The sequence below is a fragment of the Gorilla gorilla genome, chromosome 6, assembly GCF_029281585.2.
Source record: "Gorilla gorilla gorilla isolate KB3781 chromosome 6, NHGRI_mGorGor1-v2.1_pri, whole genome shotgun sequence".
NCBI classification, from domain to species: Eukaryota; Metazoa; Chordata; class Mammalia; order Primates; family Hominidae; genus Gorilla; species Gorilla gorilla.
This window is the reverse complement of record NC_073230.2, coordinates 114,092,280-114,112,992: the sequence shown is the minus strand read 5'-3', so window position 1 is coordinate 114,112,992 and position 20,713 is coordinate 114,092,280. Positions and strand designations below refer to the sequence as shown.

The 20,713-nt window shown below is 38.6% G+C and overlaps 1 protein-coding gene across 26 annotated transcripts in view; it reads left to right on the top strand.

Annotated features, from left to right (window-relative positions):
• SRPK2 (SRSF protein kinase 2) overlaps window positions 1-20,713 on the top strand; it is a 287,622-nt gene that overhangs the window by 222,690 nt on the left and 44,219 nt on the right. For all 26 annotated transcript variants that reach the window (XR_010134723.1, XR_008681377.2, XR_008681376.2 and 23 more), the window contains 4 exons: window positions 7,753-7,861; window positions 8,931-9,018; window positions 9,558-9,645; window positions 16,525-16,631. Coding sequence is in view for 22 of the 26 variants with exons in the window: in XM_055392575.1 (XP_055248550.1) it covers window positions 7,753-7,861; window positions 8,931-9,018; window positions 9,558-9,645; window positions 16,525-16,631 (392 nt within the window). In the remaining 4 variants the exon portion in view is untranslated. The remainder of the gene's footprint in view (window positions 1-7,752; window positions 7,862-8,930; window positions 9,019-9,557; window positions 9,646-16,524; window positions 16,632-20,713) is intronic.

Below are 20,713 nucleotides of genomic sequence, written 5' to 3'. Positions count from 1 at the left end.
GTTTCATTGATATCTCTGCATATCATGTTTTTATTTTCACTTTACCAGCTCTTTTTTATGTGTTTTTTTTTTCCTGATTTAATCACTTTCCTGACAATTACCAGGTACTTTTTGGAACTGGTTAATATTAGCGGAATTGCAGCATGTATAACCAAGAAGGTATTAACATGTATACGGAATATCTACAGTGATAAGAAAATGACAGTCCGTTAGAAAAGTGATCAAAATCATTGAACAGATTCTTACTTCACTCAAGAGAATATATGACTAGGCCGGGCATGATGGCTTGTGCCTGTAATCCCAGCACTTTGGGAGGCCGGGGCAGGCGGATCACCTGAGGTCAAGAGTTCAAGAACAGCCTGGCCAACATGGTGAAACTCTGTCTCTACTAAAAATACAAAAATTAGCCAGGCGTGGTATATATATATACACACACACACACATACACATACATATATATATACACACACACATGCATACATCTATATATATATGTATGTAAAACCATATGCCACTGTGCATATATATATATACATACACGTATACACACACACACACACACATATATACATACACACACACACACACACACACACATATATATGCAAAACCACATACATCTCTGTGGCTTGTCTGTGAATAAAGATAAATTTTATTTCTTTTTTTTCCAGCAGTGATGCCTTTTTATTTATTTTGCATGATTGTACTAGTTAGAGCTTCCAAAACAGCAGACTAGAAATGGGGAGAGCAGACATCCTTATCTTGTTTCTGATATTAGGGGGAAAGCATTTGGTCTTTAATAGTTAAATATGATGTTATCTGTGGGCTTTTCATTGATGTTCCTCTATTCCTGCTTCATTGAGAATTGTGATCAAGAATGAATGTTTCATATTGTCAGATGATTTTCTGTGTCTGATGTGCTCATCATATAGATTTTCTTTTTTAGCATATTAATTATGATGAATTACATCAGTTGGATTTTGAATACTGACCCAAGTTTGTGTTCCTGGAATAAACCCCATTTGATCATGATGTTTTATCCTTTTGATATATTATTTGATTTGATTTGTTGAACGTTTGTCTGGAACGTTTGTATCCACATTATGAGGAAAATTGGTCTGCAGTTTTCTTATAATGTCTTTGCCTGGCTTTCGCATAAAAAATGCTGGCTTCATAGGATCAAAACTGGAAGTATTTCCTCTTTTTTTACTTTTTAGGAGGAATTTGTAGTATTTTTTTCATAATATCAAGATAAAATATACCAATGCATTTTTTATGGGAAGATTTTGAACAATAAATTCATTTTTTAAAATAGATACATGGTTTTTCAGATTTTTTTTTCTGTTTGGACCTTGAGTGGTTTGTGACTTTTCAGGTATTTGTCCATTTTATCTAAGTTTTCACATGTATAGGTATAACATGATAATATTCCCTTCTGTCTTTTTAATACCTCAAAAATACATAGTGACATTACCTCACTCATTGCTCATGATGGTAATTTGTGTTTTCTCTCACTGCCCAATCTGCCTGGCCAAAAATTTGTTAATTGCTTTTATTTTCTTAAAGAACCAGCTTTTGTTTTCACTGATTTTCTCGACTGTTCTTATGCTTTTTTATTTTACTTATTATAGTTCATATTATTATATTTTCATTCTTCCGTTTGCTTTGGGTTAAGTTTGCTATTTTTTTAGTTTTCTAAGGTGGAAACTAAGATTACTTTTTTGAGATCTTTTCTGGTGTAGGCATTTAGTGCTATAAATTTCCCTCTGAGTTTGCTTTAACAGCATTTCATAGATTCTGATATATTAAGTTTTCATTTTCACTTAATGTAAGAAATACTTCCTAATTTCTTTTTTGATTTCTTCTTTATCCCATGGGTTATTTTTGAATTGTGTTACTTAGTTTCCAAATTTCTGAGTATTTTCTCTTCTTGGTTTGTAATTTAATTCTGTTATGGTCTGAGGACATACTTTGTGTGATTTGAATCCTCTTCTTTCTTTTTTTTTTGAAACGGAGTTTCACTCTGTGGCCCAGGCTGCAGTGCAGTGGTGTGATCTCGACTCTGCAACCTCTGCCTCCTGGGTTCAAGAGATTCTGCCTCAGCATCCCAAATAGCTGGGACTACAGGCATGCACCACCACGCCCAGCTAATGTTTGTATTTTTAGTAAGAGAGGCGTTTTTGTCACATTAGCCAGGCTGGTCTTGAATTCCTGACTTCAGGTGATCCACCTGCCTCGGCCTCCCAAATTGTTGTGATTACAGGCATGAGCCACCATGCCCAGCCGAATCCTCTTATTTCTATTGAGACTTGTTTTATGGTCTAGTACATTATATATCTTGGTAAATGTTTTGTGTGCCCTTGAAGAGAGTATTTGTTGTTGAGTGTAGTGATCTATAAATGGTAATTAGGTCAAGCTGGTTGATAGTATGTTCAAATCTTCCATATCCTTACTGATTTTATGTCTGCTTGCTTTTATCAATTTTGGGGGAAGGAAATATTAAAATCTTCAGTGACACAGAATGTGTCTTTATGTTATGTTACTGTGAACAAATTTCTTTTTTCCACCCCTTCCTTTTTTTAATCATTGTGTGTGTTGGGGGTGATTCTCAGCTTTCCCTAGTCCTTTGAAAGTTTTCAGTGCTTATGTAGAGAAATCCCACAATCAGAGGGCTGAGAAAGCATTCTCAGCGGAACTCAGGTAATACTTAATATTATCTTTATTAAGAAAATAAAGAGACTTTGTTGAAAATACTTCCAGAACATTGTCATGGAGTTCTGAACTTCTGGTTAACTCTATAAATAGAATCTATTTTTGCTAGGCAAGGAAAAGGGAATCTTTATCTTTGGCCAGTAAGTCTCCCAAATAGCTAAAAAGGAGAGTTTTAAAATTTTCTTCTTTGGAGTCTTCTTATTAGCATAGGTAGAGTTTTAGTTACAGAAATCTTGGCTGTGCTAGAGGCGTGGAAGTAGAAGAAACCAGAGCAATGAATTTAATGGTTACTTAACAGTTTGTTCTTGTTCCCTTTGTGTTTGTAATCCGATAAGATTTTTTTTTTTATTAGAGACAGGGTCTCACTGTACTGCCCAGGCTGGTGTTGAACTCTTGGGCTCAAACAATCCTCCTGCCTCAGCCTTCCAAAGTGCTAGGATTACAGGTGTGAGCCACTGCACCTGGCTAAGATTTGTTTTTTTAAGCAGCCAAAAAAAAAAAAAAAAAAAAAAACCAACACACAACTATTTGATAAATGCATGGTTTTTATATTAAATAGTACAAATAGTGACGTGTACAGGTGTTATCAACCAAACTCTTAAGTCATGGTGATCTTCAAGTGCGTGAGGCTTTCTGGCACCCTGCCTAATGCTGTTCGCAGGGTCCATAGCAGTGTTATTGTCCCATACTCCTTTTCTGTTCTCTGGTGAAGCAGCAAACTGAATAAAGTTTTGAGTCTTTGTCTAGTGACTGTACCTGTTTTCTTGTGTGCTGGGCAATGTGGTAGACCATGGGGTTCCATTGCTAATAGCCATTATGGTGCACATAGTTAACTAAGCCCAGGGAATTGGGGTCATTTCTGGTGGAGTTACTGGAGTGTTCATTTTTTCAGATTCCCTGGGTATTAGGTTAGTGTGGTCTGGTGCACCGGGACAGAGACCACTCTTCTGGCAGCGTGGGTGTTAGAGGAGATGCCCTGTGAGCAAGGCTGCCATTCTGTGAGAAGGGAATGAAAAATGAATGGTCAGAAGATACTTGATTGTGTAGGAAACCAGGAGTTAACAATATGAGAATATACATAGACTTGAAATTGTGTATATCATGTTTTCAAAATAGAAGTAAGTTAAGTGCGTTATACTTTCAGTTGTTTTAAAAATACTATTACTAGCCAGGCATGGTGGCATGTACTTCTTGGAGGCTGAGTTGAGAAGATTGCTTGAACCCAGGAGTTCAAGGATGTAGTAAGCCCTGTTCGTGCTGCTCTACTGCACTCCAGCCTGGGTGACAGAGCTAGCCCGCATCTCTTTAAAAGAAAAATGCCCCTCTTGTGTAATTTGCCTTTTTAATAGAGATAATATTTTTAGCTAGACTGAGGGCTTCAGGGATACTTTACTCCAGTAGTAATTTTGTTGTTGTTAGCTTTCAAAGCCCTTGAGAAAAGGAGCTGCTATGCTTACACTGTGATTACATTGGAAATAGTGCTCTTCTGTTTTTGCTCACATGTATACACTTCGGCTAATTGAGAATTTGAATCTGAAACATATACTAGTGATACAGGTTTCTTTTTATGCATAAATTATTTTTAAATTTAGTGACTTAAATATTAGCAATAATGTACATTTAAGTAGTATATAGATTTTAATTAAGACATCCCATGTTTTCTGTGTACTAAGACCAGGAAGCAGTCCTCTAGTTATTAAAATTGGAGTGTATTTCTTACTAGTTGATAAAACATGGGTTTTGGAGTCAGACCTAGTTTCCAGCCGTGAACCTAGTACTTCATAATCTGTGATACTTGGTGTTCTCTGTAGCATTGTAAAAATAATACCATCTACTTTGTATGGTGGTTTCAAGAATTATGATAGATCAGTCTTTCCTAAATACTTGTGTTATAAAATGTAACTAGGTCTCTGAAGAAATAATTCCATGAACACGTATGTCAGGAATATGCAGCATTTTCTGTTCTCTTAAAGGTTCTCACTCTGTATTAAAACATTAGGCCTATGGTCAAGAAATCTGCTTTTCTTTGTTCAACACTGCGTTTCTCAAACAGAACTTCTCCCTTCTTCCTTCCTACTCCCCTGCTCCTCTATTGAACACCTGCAGTATATTATAGTTTATTTTTGTTTCATGGAACATAGTTTTGAAAATAAAGTGCCTCGCACAGTGTTCCTAATTATACTGGATAAACTGTTTCATTTCCTGCTTTGAATGTTAATTTTAATGGTTTCAAAACTGTATTGTAGGCTGGGTGCAGTGGCTCATGCCTGTAATCCCAGCATTTTGGCAGGCCAAGGTGGGCGGATCACCTGAGGTCAAGAGTTAGAGACCAGCCTGGCCAACATGGCAAAACCCTGTCTCTACTAAAAACGCAAAAATTAGCCAGGTGTGGTGGTGCAAGCCTGTAATCCCAGCTACATGGGAGGCTGAGGCAGGAGAATGGCTTGAACCCAGGCGGTGGAGGTTGCGGTGAGCCGAGATGGCCAGTGCACTCTAGCCTGGGTAACAGCGAAACTCGGTCTCAAAAAATATAAATAAATAAATAAATAACTGTATTATAAACTCAGAGCTCATTTCTTTTAATTAATTTGTTTAATCTTCTAAGTAGTAAGCCATTTAATAATTTGCTACATTTTATTCCTAATTCACTATCATTTAGTTCATATATTTAGCCCAAAATGTTGTCATACACCTTGAGATTCAAATCTAGGACAAGCAAGTGCAGAGGCAATAGAAGGGTAAGAATCTCACGAACTCAGTATCTGGTCAGATTCCTGCTTCACTAATCCAACACAATTTAAATGTTCATAAATATATTCTTGAAGTATTATTGAGAGCCCTCTGGGAATATATTGAAGGATCTTGTTAGATACTTCCTACAACTGCTCTAGAGCTCTTAAGACTAGGCACAAGCCATCCACATCTTTATTGAGTAATTTGTAAGAATTCTACAGATTAAAAAAGAAATAACATCTTTACAATAAAAAAGCAAATGTTAAAAGAATGAAAAATCTGTTTCCAAAGTAAAAAAGTAGTAAAATATTGTTTTAGAAAAATTGAAGAAATTGAAAAAGCATAGATAAAAAGAATAAAATGTAGATAGAGACTTAAGAGTAATTTTATACCCAGGAATGTCCATTCCTAACATCTTATCCTCCGTATTTCACAAAAAGTGTACCATATTATCCATGCTAGTTTGTAGCTTGCTTATTTTGCTTAAAAATGCGAAGTGAAGAACTTCTCATGCCAGATATCAGTGAGGCACCCTACTTCCCCTCAAGAATCTACCTTAATAGGGTGCCCTCTATAACTGATTTCTTCCTCTCCCCTCCCCTCTCCCCTCCCCTCCCCTCCCCTTTCTTTTTCTTTTTTCTTTTCCTTGCCTGCCTTTTTCTTTCTTTCTGTCTTTTCTTTCTTTCTTTTTTTCTTTCTTTCTTCTTTCTTTCTTTCTTTCTTTCTCTCTTTCTTTCTTTCTTTTTCTTTCTTTTTCTTTCTTTCTCTTTCTTTCTCTCCCTCTCTCTCTCCCTCCCTCCCTCCCTTCCTTCCTTCCTCCCTTTCTTCCCTTTCTTTCCTTTTCTTTCTTTCTTGTCTTTCTTGTCTTTCTTGGTGGAGTCTCACTCTGTAACCCAGGCTGGAGTGCAGTGGCGCGATCTTGGGTCACTGTAACCTCTGCTTCCTGGGTTCAAGCAATTCTTCTTCATCAGCCTCCCGAGTAGCTGGGATTACAGGAGTTCGCCAGCACACCTGACTAATTTGTTGTATTTTTAGTAGAGATGGGGTTTCACCGTGTTGGCCAGGCTGGTCTTGAACTCCAGACCTCAGGTGATCTGCCCGCCTTGGCCTCCCAAAGTGCTGGGATTACAGGTGTGAGCCACCGTGCCCGGCCTCATTTCTTCATTTGTGAGGAATGTTTCCAGGCAGGAGTTGGGAGTTGGCAGAAGAGTGATGAGAGGAACAAGCCCTGTTAGAGGGTAAATTAAGACATCATTGTACAGTTTCTAGTTAGTTATTAATAAACCATTAATGTATGCAGAATTATACAAAGTAAACATTGTTTATTTTGGTCAGTTTTCTTGTACATATCCAAAAAGATTTGAATTTAACTTGTTTAGGAGAAAAAAAGTCTTTAAATACCAAGAGCTGGTATGTGCATAATGTACACACCTAGATTGAAATACAGAACCTTGGCCAGGCGTGGTGGCTCATGCCTATAATCCCAGCACTTTGGGAGGGGAGATGTGCGGATTGTTTGAGCCTAGGAGTTCAAGACCAACCTGGGTAATGTGGTGAAACCCTGTCCCTACAAAAAATACAAAAATTAGCTGGGCATGGTGGTGTGTGCCTGAAGTTCCAGCTACCTGGGAGGCTGAGGTGGGAGGACCTCTTGAGCCTGGGAATCAGAGGTTGCATTGAGCTGAGATCATGCCATTGCACTCCAGTCTAGACAACAGAGTGAGACCCTGTCTTAAAAATAAATAAGTAAAGTAAGTAAATAGAGAACCTCAAGTTCTCATTACGGTGTGCTAGATGGTTCATTGCCTCTTTAAATTAAATTAAAACAAGAAGTGTAATAGGAATTCATAGAACACTTTTTGCGCATGCTTGATTGCAGTTGCACACTTTTCACTCAGGCTCATTGCAGCCTCCACCTCCCAGTTTCAAGTGATTCTCTCCCCTCAGCCTCCTAAGTAGCTGGGATTACAGGTGCTCGCCACCATGCCCTGCTGATTTTTGTATTTTTCGTAGAGACTGGGTTTCACCGTGTTGGCCAGGCTGGTCTCGTACTCCTGACCTGAAGTGATCCACCTGCCTTGGCCTCCCAAAGTGCTGAGATTACAGGTGTAAGCCACCACATCCAGCCAACACTTTTTCTTGTTGAAAGATATTCCTGAAAAAAATGTTGTATTATTAAACATGTTTTAGTCTGCATGTATTATGTAGAGCTTTCTTTAATGACATCAAGAATTGACAAAAGAGATGAAATGTTATTACTACTTTTCGAATATTTTGAATTTTTTTCTTTCTTTCTTGTTTTTTAAGGTGGATATCATCCAGTGAAAATTGGAGACCTCTTCAATGGCCGGTATCATGTTATTAGAAAGCTTGGATGGGGGCACTTCTCTACTGTCTGGCTGTGCTGGGATATGCAGTAAGTGTTCTTTGTCATTTGTGCATTTGTTTCCTGGAGTAGTTCAACATCTGTGTTCTAAGAAGGTATGGCTGAGGGTCACCACTGCTTTGTTGAGGTATGTGAAGTGCTTAGCACAGGCCTGCCTCAGCTGGCTAGATTCCTTCCTGCCCCCTGCCTTAGTTTGAAGTTCATTTGAAATCTTAAAATATTACTTGCTTCCAGCTTTATTTCAAAGTTAATTCATTGAAATTGTTTTACACTGGGATTATATTATTTTTCTAGTAATTCATCCATATCAGACAAACATAATGTATAGTATAGGCTTTTCAAATCAGTCATTTTTAACTTTTCAAAGCCATGACCCATAGTAAGAAACTTATTGCTACTCCATACACACACACACACACACACACACACACACACACACACACACACAAAATTTGGTGCGTGTGTGTGTGTACTGAAACAAAAGTGTTAAAAGAGAATGGTTTTCACTATTAGGTTGGTGTGTAATATTTGTGATAACTCTGATGTTTATCTAGTCTTATTTTAATTAGGGAAAAAACAAAACAACAAAGCATAAAAGAGATTGTCTTGACCCATACTACTATTTAATGTGGCCCCATCATTTGAAAAGTACTATTTTAAAGGAAAGCTTATGTTTCTGTGTATTGGATAGATCTCATTACAAGTTGAATATCCCTTATCTGAAATGCTTTGAGACCAGAAGTGTTTTGGATTTTGGAATATTTGTGTATATACACAATGACCTATCTTGGAGATGTGACCCAGATCTAAACATAAAATTCATTATATTTCATATACACCGTATACACATACCCTGAAGGCAATTTTATACGATATTTTAAATAATCTTGTGCAACATACAAATCTTTTACTGAGTTTTGATTGCAGTCAGAGGTGGAATTTTACACTGTGGCATCGTGTCGACACACTCATAATGTTTTAGGTTTTGGCGCATTTTGGATTTTACATTTTCCAATTAGGGATGCTCAACCTGGATACCAGTGATTCTTTCTACTGATAATATAGATAAATAGACTTTTTTTTTTGTTTTTTCTTTTAGGGGGAAAAGATTTGTTGCAATGAAAGTTGTAAAAAGTGCCCAGCATTATACGGAGACAGCCTTGGATGAAATAAAATTGCTCAAATGTGTAAGTACTTTAAAAATGTGAATGATATAAGAAAACTTAATGACTTAAAATTTTACAGAAAGATTTTTCTGGGTAATACTAAATTAAAGTCAAGTTTGGCTGGGCACGGTGGCTCATGACTATAATCTCAGCACTTTGGGAGGCCAAAGCGAGCAGATCACTTGAGGTCAAGAGTTCGAGACCAGCCTGGCAAACACGGTGAAACCCTATCTCTGCTAAAAATACAAAAAATAGCCAGGCATGGTGGTGGGCACCTGTAATCTCAGCTCCTTGGGAGGCTGAGGCATGAGTATCACTTGAACCTGGGAGGCAGAGGTTGCAGTGAGCCGAGATCGTACCACTGCACTCCAGACTGGGCAATAGAGCAAGACTCTGTCTCAAAAAATAAATAAATAAATAAATAAAGTTTATTTTTTATAACTTTGTGATGAATTTTTTATTTTAAAATATACTTTTATTTAAACAGTATTGGTGTTATAATGGGAAAACATGCTTTGTCTTAAACTCCTGTGTTCTTGCATTCATTTTTCTTGGCATAGGTTCGAGAAAGTGATCCCAGTGACCCAAACAAAGACATGGTGGTCCAGCTCATTGACGACTTCAAGATTTCAGGCATGAATGGGATACGTATCCTTTACTTCCTGATTTATTTATATTTTTACCTTTTAAAAAATGAAAATATTTCAAGCTCCTATAATCTCTGTTTGCTGCTGTATCACCTTCAACATAAACACTCTAGGAACATTGTCAAGTATTATGAAGTGGTCCACCTAGAATAGTTTTCATGGCTTTTTGGGGTGTTTGGTATAGTAGCATCTTAGAAACTTATTTTTAACACAATAACTTGACTTAATTTTGGTGTGGAATTAATTATTGATCTCTTCCCATTAATAGTGGTAAAGTTTTTTTTGTGGTGGTAGATAAAAGCATACATCAGCACCACTTCTTTGTGTTTTAAACTTTCTAAAACCAGTGCATAAGGACAATCTGTGTGTGCCCCAGTGGCTGCAAAGCACCATGTGAAAATGGAGCATTGGTTAAGATAAAAGGAAAAATGCTCTGTAAATGTCCACATCCCAAGGTGGCGCTTGACTGCTCTTAGTTCTGAATAGTACTAATAATTGCCAAATTCTGTTTCCAAAATGATACAACTGAGCCTTTCAAATAATTGTCCTGCAGAGGCTCATCTTTCTGTCAGGTGAATATGGAAACATTTTGGTTTTCTTGATTTTATTCCTGGTTATCTATATTGCAAAAGTTAAGGAAAAGTAAAATGATGCATTTTCTATACTCTGCATTTTCTGTACTCCTTGATAAATCTGACATAAGCCAGTGCTTGATCGAAAATACCTTTATTGTTTTTCTTTACAAACTTATTGGGAGAAATTTCAAACATATATGAAAGAGATCATACTACAGTAAATTGTTGTAAATTCGTCACTCAAGTTTAATAATTGTCATGGTCTGGCCATAATTGATTCATCTATCATTTCTTGCTGAATTATTATAGGGCAAATCCTAGAAGTCATGTCCTTTTACTTCTGTGTCATTGTGAATCTTTGAAAAAAATACGAACTTTTAAACATAACCTTAAAACTCACCAAAGACATTAACGGGTTCTTGATATCTCATCAGATATCGTTGGTATTGGAGACTTCTTAATACAGATTTCCTTGGTATTGCAAAAATGAACTTTTAAAGACATATGTGAATCATTTTTAACAATATTGTTTACTCCTAAGTCTGTATTCACTTACTTTAGTTGTTCAGTTTAAGATTAATTTGCTCAATTTACATTTTTCTGTTTCTTGTTAGAATATGATCCACAGAGTATTTAAATTATCCTGACAGAAGTTAGTGATTCTTAACAGAGGAAAGTGTTTCTTGGTCAGCTATAAGTTTAGGTGTTTCTCATGTTTTTTAAAAGGATGGCCTTAGTCGTAATGTGTCCATTTCCTTCTGGTGGGTTCTTGGTCTCACTGACTTCAAGAATGAAGCCGCGGACCTTGCAGTGAGTGTTACAGCTCTTAAAGGTGGCGCATCCAGAGTTGTTTGTTCCTCCCGGTGGGTTCATGGTCTCGCTGACTTCAGGAATGAAGCCGCAGACCCTCATGGTGAGTGTTACAGCTCTTAAAGTTGGTGTGGACCCAAAGAGTGAGCAGCAACAAGATTTATTTTGAAGAGTGAAAGAACAAAGCTTCCACAGCATGGAAGGGGACCCAAGCAGGTTGCTGCTGCTGGTTTGGGTGGCCAGCTTGTATTCCCTCATTTGTCCGTGCCCATGTTGGAGAAATGGACCTGCTGATTGGTCCATTTTACAGAGTGCTGATTGGTCCATTTTACAGAGTGCTGATTGGTGCACTTACAATCCCTTAGGTAGACACAGTGCTGATTAGTGTGTTTTTACAGATTGCTGATTGGTGCATTTACAATCCTTTAGACACAGAGCACTGGTCATTGCGTTTTTACAGAGTGCTGATTGGTGCATTTACAATCCTTTAGCTAGACACAGAGCACTGATTGGTGCATTTACTATCTTTAGATAGACACAGAGCACATTGGTGCATTTACAGTCCTCTAGCTAGACAGAAAAGTTTTCAAAGTCCCCACTCGACCCAGGAAGTCCAGCTGGCTTCACCTCTCACTAATACTAGTTACCTTTGGAAGTGTGTCTAGGAAGAAGACAAGCAAAGGTGTCTCTTGACTTTCCTTTCTTTTTTGAGAATATCAGTTTTGACCATGCTACTAAGTTATGTGGATGCTTGTTGGTTTTGATGGGGACTCAGGAGGAAGTGAATTAGGATTGTAGAAAGGGTTGGCATGTTATCCTTCTCCTTCCTCTACCTGAGGAGTTGGCAAAGGGTAGCTCCAGGGGGAAGTGACAGAGAGCAAAGTATCCCAAAACCTGTAGCTCAGAGAAGAAAGCAAAAATGAAGAGAAGAGATGATGCCTTCAGTGTCATGAATACTTTTTCTTTATGTGGGTGTTGGATCCTCTGAGATAGCCCTTTGTGTGCCTGGAGTAGGCAGTACTTTCATTTTCCAAGGTTCAAGAAAATTGGACCACTTTACTCAGAGGCACATGACTGATGGGTGCTAGGTTGTGTCAGTAGCTGTGGTCTTCTGGCTTCTCTCAGATTTTTTGCTCTTTATATCATGTTTGGAACAGATCCACCATTTTGATATTTTACTTTCACAAATGTCAGAAGCCTAAGGATAAGGCTTTTTCCCAGATTTAAACTCCAAAATGACATCCAGTTTATGCATCTACTAAGTCATGATCAACTAGGGAAGCATTTCCTTCACTCTATATATTTGAGAAGGTTTTTATACAAGGGAATGTCACCATGTTCATAGAAAAACTAGATTAAAAGACAAAAATAAAGAATATAAACTTTATTTCTCACATAAGTTTCATCAAGTTCAAGACACTTTTGTAAACAATCATATCAGCCATTTAGTTGCTCCCCAAAGAACCAGGGGTCTTAGGAATTTAACCATGTCAGTGAAATCTTTTTTACATTATTAACTGAAGAAAAATGGATGCCCTTTTTAAGATTAGGAAGCAAAAATTAGGAGTAGCCAAATAAGGATAATAAGGTGGATGTCTAATGAGTTTCCACTGAAACTCTTCACAAAATTGCCCTTGTTTGATGAGAGGAATGAACAGGAACATTTACATGGTGGAGAAGGACTCCTTGGTGAAGTTTTCTGAGGTATTTTCCTGCTAAAGCATTCACTGACTTTCTCAAAATTAACTCTGATAATAAGCAGGTGTTATCATTCTTTGGTTCTCCATAAAGTCAACAAGCAAAATGCCTCAGCATCCCAAAAAACGGTTGCAGTGACCTTTCCTCTTCACTAATTCACTAGTGCTTTGACTGGACCACTGCCACCTCTTGGTAGTCATTGCTTTGATTGTGCTTTGTCTTCAGGATCATACTGTAGAACCATGTTTTATGTCCTGTTACAGTCCTTTGAAGAAATGCTTCAGGATCTCGATCGTACCTGTTTAAAATTTCCGTTGAAAGCTCTGCTCTTGTCTTGATCTGGGAACAGTGGTTTTGGCACCCATTGAGTGGAAAGTTTGCTCAGCTTCAGTTTTCAATTGGAATTTCATAAGTTGAACCAGTCGTGAAGTCTGTGGTGTTGGCTGTTGTTTGTGCTGTCATCTGTCCTCTTCAATTAGGGTGCAAACTTTTTTTTCTTTGAAATGGAGTTTTGCTCTTGTTGCGCAGGCTGGAGCGCAATGGTGCAGTCACGGCTCACCACAACCTCCGCCTCCCGGGTTCAAGAGATTCTCCTGCCTCAGCCTCCCGAGTAGCTGGGATTACAGGCATGTGCCACCATGCCCAGCTAATTTTGTATTTATTTTTTATTTTTTATTTTTTTAGAGACGGGATTTCTCCATGTGGGTCAGGCTGGTCTCGAATTCCCGACCTCAGGTGATCTGCCCGCCTCAGCTTCCCAAAGTGCTGGGATTACAGGTGTGAGCCACCACGCCCGGCCGCAAACTTTTTTTCCACACAAATTGATGCAAATGGTCTGCCGCTGCAGGCTTCATCTTCAACATTATCTCATCCCTTCTTAAAACCGGTTATTCATTTGTAAACTGCCGATTTACTTGGGGTATTGTCCCCTTAAACTTACCATAAAGCATCGGTGATTTCACCATTTTTTCACCCAAGCTTCATCATAAATTTGATGTTTGTTATTGCTTTGATTTTAGAATTCATGTTGCTCTGATAGAGGCTTTTTTCAAACTGATGTCTTGTCTTGCGAGTGCCTCAAACTAGATCCTGTTCAGATACTTTAACAAACTAGTATGAGTTTATTTTGGTGCAAAAAAATTTTTGAAATCTATGCATAGTGTTTTCAAAATACACGTTTTCCATAAACTTTTTGAAAATCCCTCATATTTCTTTTAGAAATTCATCTTGAGTATACTAGGAAGTACCAGTGGCTGCTAATGTTACCTTGTCCTTTTTCTCCAGTTAATTTCTGCTAACTGCTGAGTATATTTTTCCCTTTCGATAGATAAATCAGTAAGCAGATAGCGGCAGAGCACTCACTTCTTCTGTGTCCGACTTGCAAGGTCCTTCGTGGGACAGCTAATAGAACATTTCTTTGGAGAAACTACTTAATCCGTGGGTAAATAGAGGTTTTTGAAATATACGTTCTAGTGGGTATTTTTACTGTTAAGCAAAATGCGAAGTAATCATCATATCCAGATATGCAAGTGCTTTGAGAAGACTTAGGTTATGTTTTGGATATCCTGGGCCTCGCCCTATGCCTGCTGCTAAATTTAGTCCTTAAATAATCTGCCGTTTTTGTAATGAGCCTGGGAAATAGTAAGAAACTTCTGGCTTTAGATTATCTGCGCATAAATCTGTAGTGCTTACATTCTTAAACAGTATAGAAAGATTTTTCTCTTTTTCACTAAAAATATTTAAAATAATATTGTTTTAATATAGCATATTCAGTTATTATAGTTGATTAAATCAACTACTTTTTTTGATTCTAAAGTCAACTGTAAGCCTCAATATAATATAATATTGTTTTAATATAGCATATTCAGTTATTATAGTTGATTAAATCAACTACTTTTTTTGATTCTAAAGTCAACTGTAAGCCTCCAGGGATGAATAAAATGTTCTCAAAGGGTTTCAGAGCCATTTTGTAATCTTCCTGTATGAATGACATGAATATATAATGAAATTGGAGGTATCATAGTTGTGAAGGCTGAAATACCTATATTAGAAAAAGTTAAGTTGGGGCCAGGTGTGGTGGCTCATGCCTGTAATCCCAGCACTTTGGGAGGCCAAGGTGTGTGGATCACTTGAGATTAGGAGTTTGAGACCAGCCTGGCCAACATGGTGAAACCCTGTCTCTACTAAAACTGGAAAAATCAACTGGGCATAGTGGCACACGCCTGTAATCCCAGCTATTTGGGAGGCTGAGGTAGGAGAATCGCTTGAACCCAGGAGGTGGAGGTTGCAGTGAGCTGAGATCGTGCCACTGCACTCCAGCCTGGGTGACAGAACAAGACTGTGTCTCAAAAAAAAATTAAGCTGGGCATGGTGGTTTTCACCTGTAGTACTGACTACTTGGGAATCTAAGGCAAGAGAGTATCTTTAGCCCAGGAGTTCTAGTCCACCTGGCACAGCGTAGTGAGACCCTGTCTTTTTAAGAAAAGAAAATCCAGATTCCTGAGATGTTGTTATTATAGATTAAGTCTTAATACCATGTCTTAAATGGTGATCATACATTCTTAACACCTGCCTATAGTATTAAAATTGATCTAGTTGTATAATGTAAGATATTATTCAAGGAAAAGATTAAATAGGTCTTAATTGTGTTTACTAAATTTTTATTTTATAATGTGTTTTATGTAGCTTATCAAGTAGAAATTTAGGCAGGCAGTTAGGACACTTAAGATACTGGAGCTCTGTATTTGTTTCATGTCAGTTCCTAGGAGGTTTCAGTCTTGCCTGTTTCATCAGGCTGATTTCCAGGGAGTGTGCTGAGATGGGTGAGAGTGCAGCTCAGTGTAGGCTTGAGTAGTGGCTCAGCCACCTGGCACTTTCTAAGTGCCCTCTATACCTAGAAAGTGCCATGTCCTCATGCCTACAGTGGGGTTAATTACATTATTGCCTAAGGTTGTTTGGAGTACACGTGAAATAATATATGGCACAGAGTAAGTACACTTAGCCCTTTGTATCTGCTGGTTCCCCATTCATAGATTTAATAAACGTTGGATGAAAAATATTTGGGAAACACCAGTAAAAAGTAATAGAAATTAAGAAATAGAGTATAACAACTATTTACAGAGCATATACATTGTATTAGGTATTATAAGTAATCTAGACATGATTTAAATAAAGTATATGGACTGGGCACGGTGGCTCATGCCTGTAATCCCAGCACTTTGGGAGCCCGAGGCGGGTGGATCATGAGGTCAGGAGATCGAGACCATCCTGGCTAACATGGTGAAACCCTGTCTCTACTAAAATTACAAAAAATTAGCTGAGCGTGGTGGCGGGCACCTGTAGTTTCAGCTGCTCGGGAGGCTGAGGCAGGAGAATGGTGTGAACCCAGAAGGCAGAGCTTGCAGTGAGCCGAGATCACACCACTGCACTCCTGGGCGACAGAGCAAGACTCCGTCTCAAAAAAAAATAAAAATAAAAATAAAGTATATGAAAGGATGTGAATAGGTTATGTATATACTACACGAGTTTACTGAAGAGGCCAGCATATGTACATTTTGGTATCTGAGAGCGGTCCTGGAACCAATCCCTTGAGATACTGGGAAACACCTGTATTTAGTAATGTCAGTTCTTGTTATTTAAGTGAGATACAACATTTTCTCACTTTTGGTATTACTGATAGGGTTGATGTTGTATTTTATAAAGTAATAAGTGCTTTGCAAGTGACACAATGGTGCTGCTTTCAATAAGTGCCTCACTCCAGGCAGTGCATCCACAAACGATCCTTAACTGTGTCCCAGATGTCTGCATGGTCTTCGAAGTGCTTGGCCACCATCTCCTCAAGTGGATCATCAAATCCAACTATCAAGGCCTCCCAGTACGTTGTGTGAAGAGTATCATTCGACAGGTGAGACTTTTGACGGCAGCCCCTAGGCCCTAGTACCTAATTGGTTAGGCTTTCAACATGAATGCTGTTTACAAATATGTATATGTATTACATATGTATCAGTGCATAATATATATATGTTATGTATGTTACATATGTATCAGTGCATAACATTTTGAACTCTTATTAAGTCAGTATTTAATGATATTTTGTGTTGTGAAAGGAACAACATGTAATTGTCAGGCATACGTTTTTTGCCTGTCATTTTTTTTTAAAGGTATGTGACATGGTACAATTACGTTGTTTTTGTTCAGTATCTACTATAAAACATCCCACTTCGTTCATTAGGAAGTAATTTAGAAGAAATAACTTACTGGGTTTATTTACTAAGTATCCTTGGATGGAGATTAAATAATAGATAATTTAAGAGTTGTGTACAAAGTTTCAGTTATAACGTGGTTAAATTCTGCAGATCTAATAGACAGCATGATGACTATAGTTAACATTATTGTATACTTGGAATTTGTTAACAGAGTAGACTTGAATGTTCTCATCATGTACACACACACAGAGTCTATATGTCATACTGGGTTAGGTTAATTAGCTGTTTTGTGCTAATCATTTCACAGTGTACACATATTTCAAGACATGTACACTGCTAATATATTCAGTTTTTATTGTCAGTTGTACCTCACTAAAGCTGGGGAAAAAAATGGAAATGTTTAACTCATATAGAAATTACTGTATTAGATGTGTGTTTTGTTCAGTTTTCCTGCCAGAAGAAAACCCTCAGCTAGGGTCAGGCTTAGAGATGATGCTCTAGTAAACATCTGTAGAATGAAAGTATGCGTAGATGGAAGAACTCCTCCTAATTAGCAGTGTTTGCCCATTCCAGTGTTCTGCATGGAATCAGTATGTATTCTACTCATTGCCCGTAAAAAGTTTGAAGTTTAAATTTGTGTAGTAAAAGCATCTTTGATATTTCTGTTGAATTTGTGTGCGGATAACTTTGTTTAACCTGACTGTGTGTTCATCTCTTCACTTTTTCCTTTTGTATGGTTTTTTTTTTTTTTTGAGACGGAGTCTCGCTCTGTCACCCAGGCTGGAGTGAAGTGGTGCAATCTCAGCTCATTGCAGCCTCCTGAGTAGCTGGGACTATAGGTGCTTGGTACCACACCCAGCTAATTTTTGTATTTTTAGTAGAGACAGGGTTTCACCATGTTGCCCAGGGTGGTCTCAAACTCCTAAGCTCAGGCAGTCTGCCTGCCTCTGCCTTCCAAAGTGCTGGGATTACAGGTGTGAACCACCGCACCCGGCCTTGTATGGAAAATTGGCAGCTTATTCTGTAACATTACACATGTTACTTGAGAAGAGGGGCTGGAGAGGGAAAAGTTCACTACATTGTCTTCTATATCAGTTGAATTGAGGTGTTTCTATGTAGTATTATGCTAGGTATACATGTGAGCCTAGATTTATGGCTAACTTTTGTTCAGTACTGTATCTGTTTGCCCTTAGCTTTCAAATAGTAGCATTTTTATTCATTATTTTGACAGGCTGATATCTCAAATGAACAACTTTAATGTAGAAGAGGTTATGTGGTGAGGGCAGAAATTAGTATGTTAAGTGGAATTATTTGATCCCCAAATAAGACTAGTGTATTATTTGTAACATTTAGCAGCAACTCTAAAGTCTTTAAAAAAAAAAAAAAAACACAAAAAAACAGAACTATGTTGTTAAAACTTGGGAAGAATCTCCTAATTATTTTTGATAAATCTTGAAAATATTAAAGGAATTACACATTCTAACAAATACTGAATAATTTCAGAAATAGCTGCCTGCATGTATTTCCCGCAGGCTCCATCATTTCCCAGAACCTCATGCTTTCAGAGGGGCCTGCTGTTGCCTTAAGTGACTGACCACACCACCACCCTTTAGGCTTAGTGTGTAAGAAGGTGAATTTGGCCAGGCGCAGTGGCTCACGCTTGTAATCCCAGCTCTTTGGGCGGCCAAGGTGGGTGGATCACGAGGTCCGGAGATTGAGACCAGTCTGGCCAGCATGGTGAAACCCCATCTCTATTAAAAACACAAAAATTAGCCAGGCGTGGTGGCACACGCCTGTAGTCCCAGCTACTCGGCCAGCTGAGGCAGGAGAATTACTTGAACCCGGGAGGTGGAGGTTGCAGTGAGCCGAGATCATGCCACTGCACTCCAGCCTGGGCAACAGAACAAGACTCCATCTCAGGGAAAAAAAAAAGGTGAATTCACAGATGAGCCATTGACATTTATTTTATCTTCTAGAGAAGAAAATATAGCCTTAGCAAGTTGAAGGAGTCTCTAAGTTGAAAGACGAAAATCTGAGGTTCAGTGGAACCTCAGTGCATCCTTGTTGAATGAACCGAAGATTAAATAAGTTAACCTGTGTTCTTCATTTTGTTTTTGTTTTTTGAGACAGGGTCTTCCTCAGTTACCCAGGCTGGAGTGCACTGGTCAGTCACAGCTCACTGCAGCCTTGGCCTCCTGGGCTCTAGTGATCCTCCCACCTCAGCCTCCCTAGTAGCTGGGACTGCAGGCATGCACCACCATGCCAGCTAATTTTTATTTTTTTGTAGAGATGGGGTCTCACTGTGTTGCTCAGGCTGGTCTCTTGGTCTCCTGGACTCAAGCAGTCTTCCCACCTCAGCCTCCCAAAGTTGCTAGGATTATACCACACCTGGCCAATGCATGTGTTATCCTCACTGTAATTCATGTACCCTGTTTTTGGTGGAAACTTAGAAAGAGCTCTTATATTATTTCTTTAGTTCAGAGAAATTCATGCTGAAAATTTGATTGTGTCATGTGGTCTGCACTTTGTTCTTTTTTTTTTTTTTTTTTTTTTTTTGAGACGGAGTCTGGCTCTGTCGCCCAGGCTGGAGTGCAGTGGCGCAATCTCAGCTCACTGCAAGCTCCGCCTCCCGGGTTCACGCCATTCTCCTGCCTCAGCCTCCCGAGTAGCTGGGACTACAGGCGCCCGCCACTACGCCCGGTTAATTTTTTGTATTTTTAGTAGAGACGGGGTTTCACCATGTTAGCCAGGATGGTCTCGATCTCCTGACCTCGTGATCCGCCCGCCTCGGCCTCCCAAAGTGCTGGGATTACAGGCGTGAGCCACCGCGCCCGGCCTTGCACTTTGTTCTTATATGCAGTGTTAATGGAATTTTGGTTTGGTTTTGGTTTTGTGTGTGTGAACCCATCTTTCTTTAAGAAAAATATTATCATGGAATCTGGATTTTTTCCCCCTAAGCTTACACAGAACTTTCAGTGTAGTAAGTTGTTCAAGAAATTACATATTCCAGTTAATAATCTACTTACCTGAGGTTTCCCTTCAACCCCTTTCATTCAGCCTATGTTTTCAGTATTTCTCTCTCCCGGGTAGTACTAGGAAGATTTTTTATTGCAGACTGACACAGTTATATCATTTCCCAGAACAAGCCAGAGCAGACCAATTTTCTTAGTATTTTCTTAGTATCCTTTCACTGTAGACCTTCTTCTTAAGAGTCATGGATAACCGACCATGTTCCAGTCATTCTCCTTACTCTATCACTTGCTGTGCTTCCCCAGGAACCCGCCTGTTGAACTCTCCTTTGCCATGTCTTTTACTCTTGATGTTCTTTGTATTTCTGTTGCTGTCCTCTTTAGTTCAGGCCCTTATCACCTCCAGCTAGTACCTTTTCACAGGCTTCTCTTGGCTCTCTGTGCATACAGCCCATCCAATTCCCGGTCCCTTTTCCAGTTTATTCTCCTTTCTATTGCAAGTAAAACCTTGCTTTAATGACTCATATTCCCATTTAGAATTCTTTAGTGGCTTCCCATTGCCTGTTTGCTAAAGCTTTATGTTCTTGGCCTTCATGAAGCAATATATGGAGTTATTAAGAGCTTGGGTTTGGCATCAAATGTAACCTACTTTCACCAAAGGGCTTTGGCCAAGTTACCTAACTTCTGCAAACCACAATTTCATCATCAATAAAAGTGGGGAAAATAATGATACCAGCCAGGCGTGGTGGCTCATGCCTGTAATCCCAGCACTTTGGAAGGTTGAGGTGGGAGGATTTCTTGAGACCAGGAGT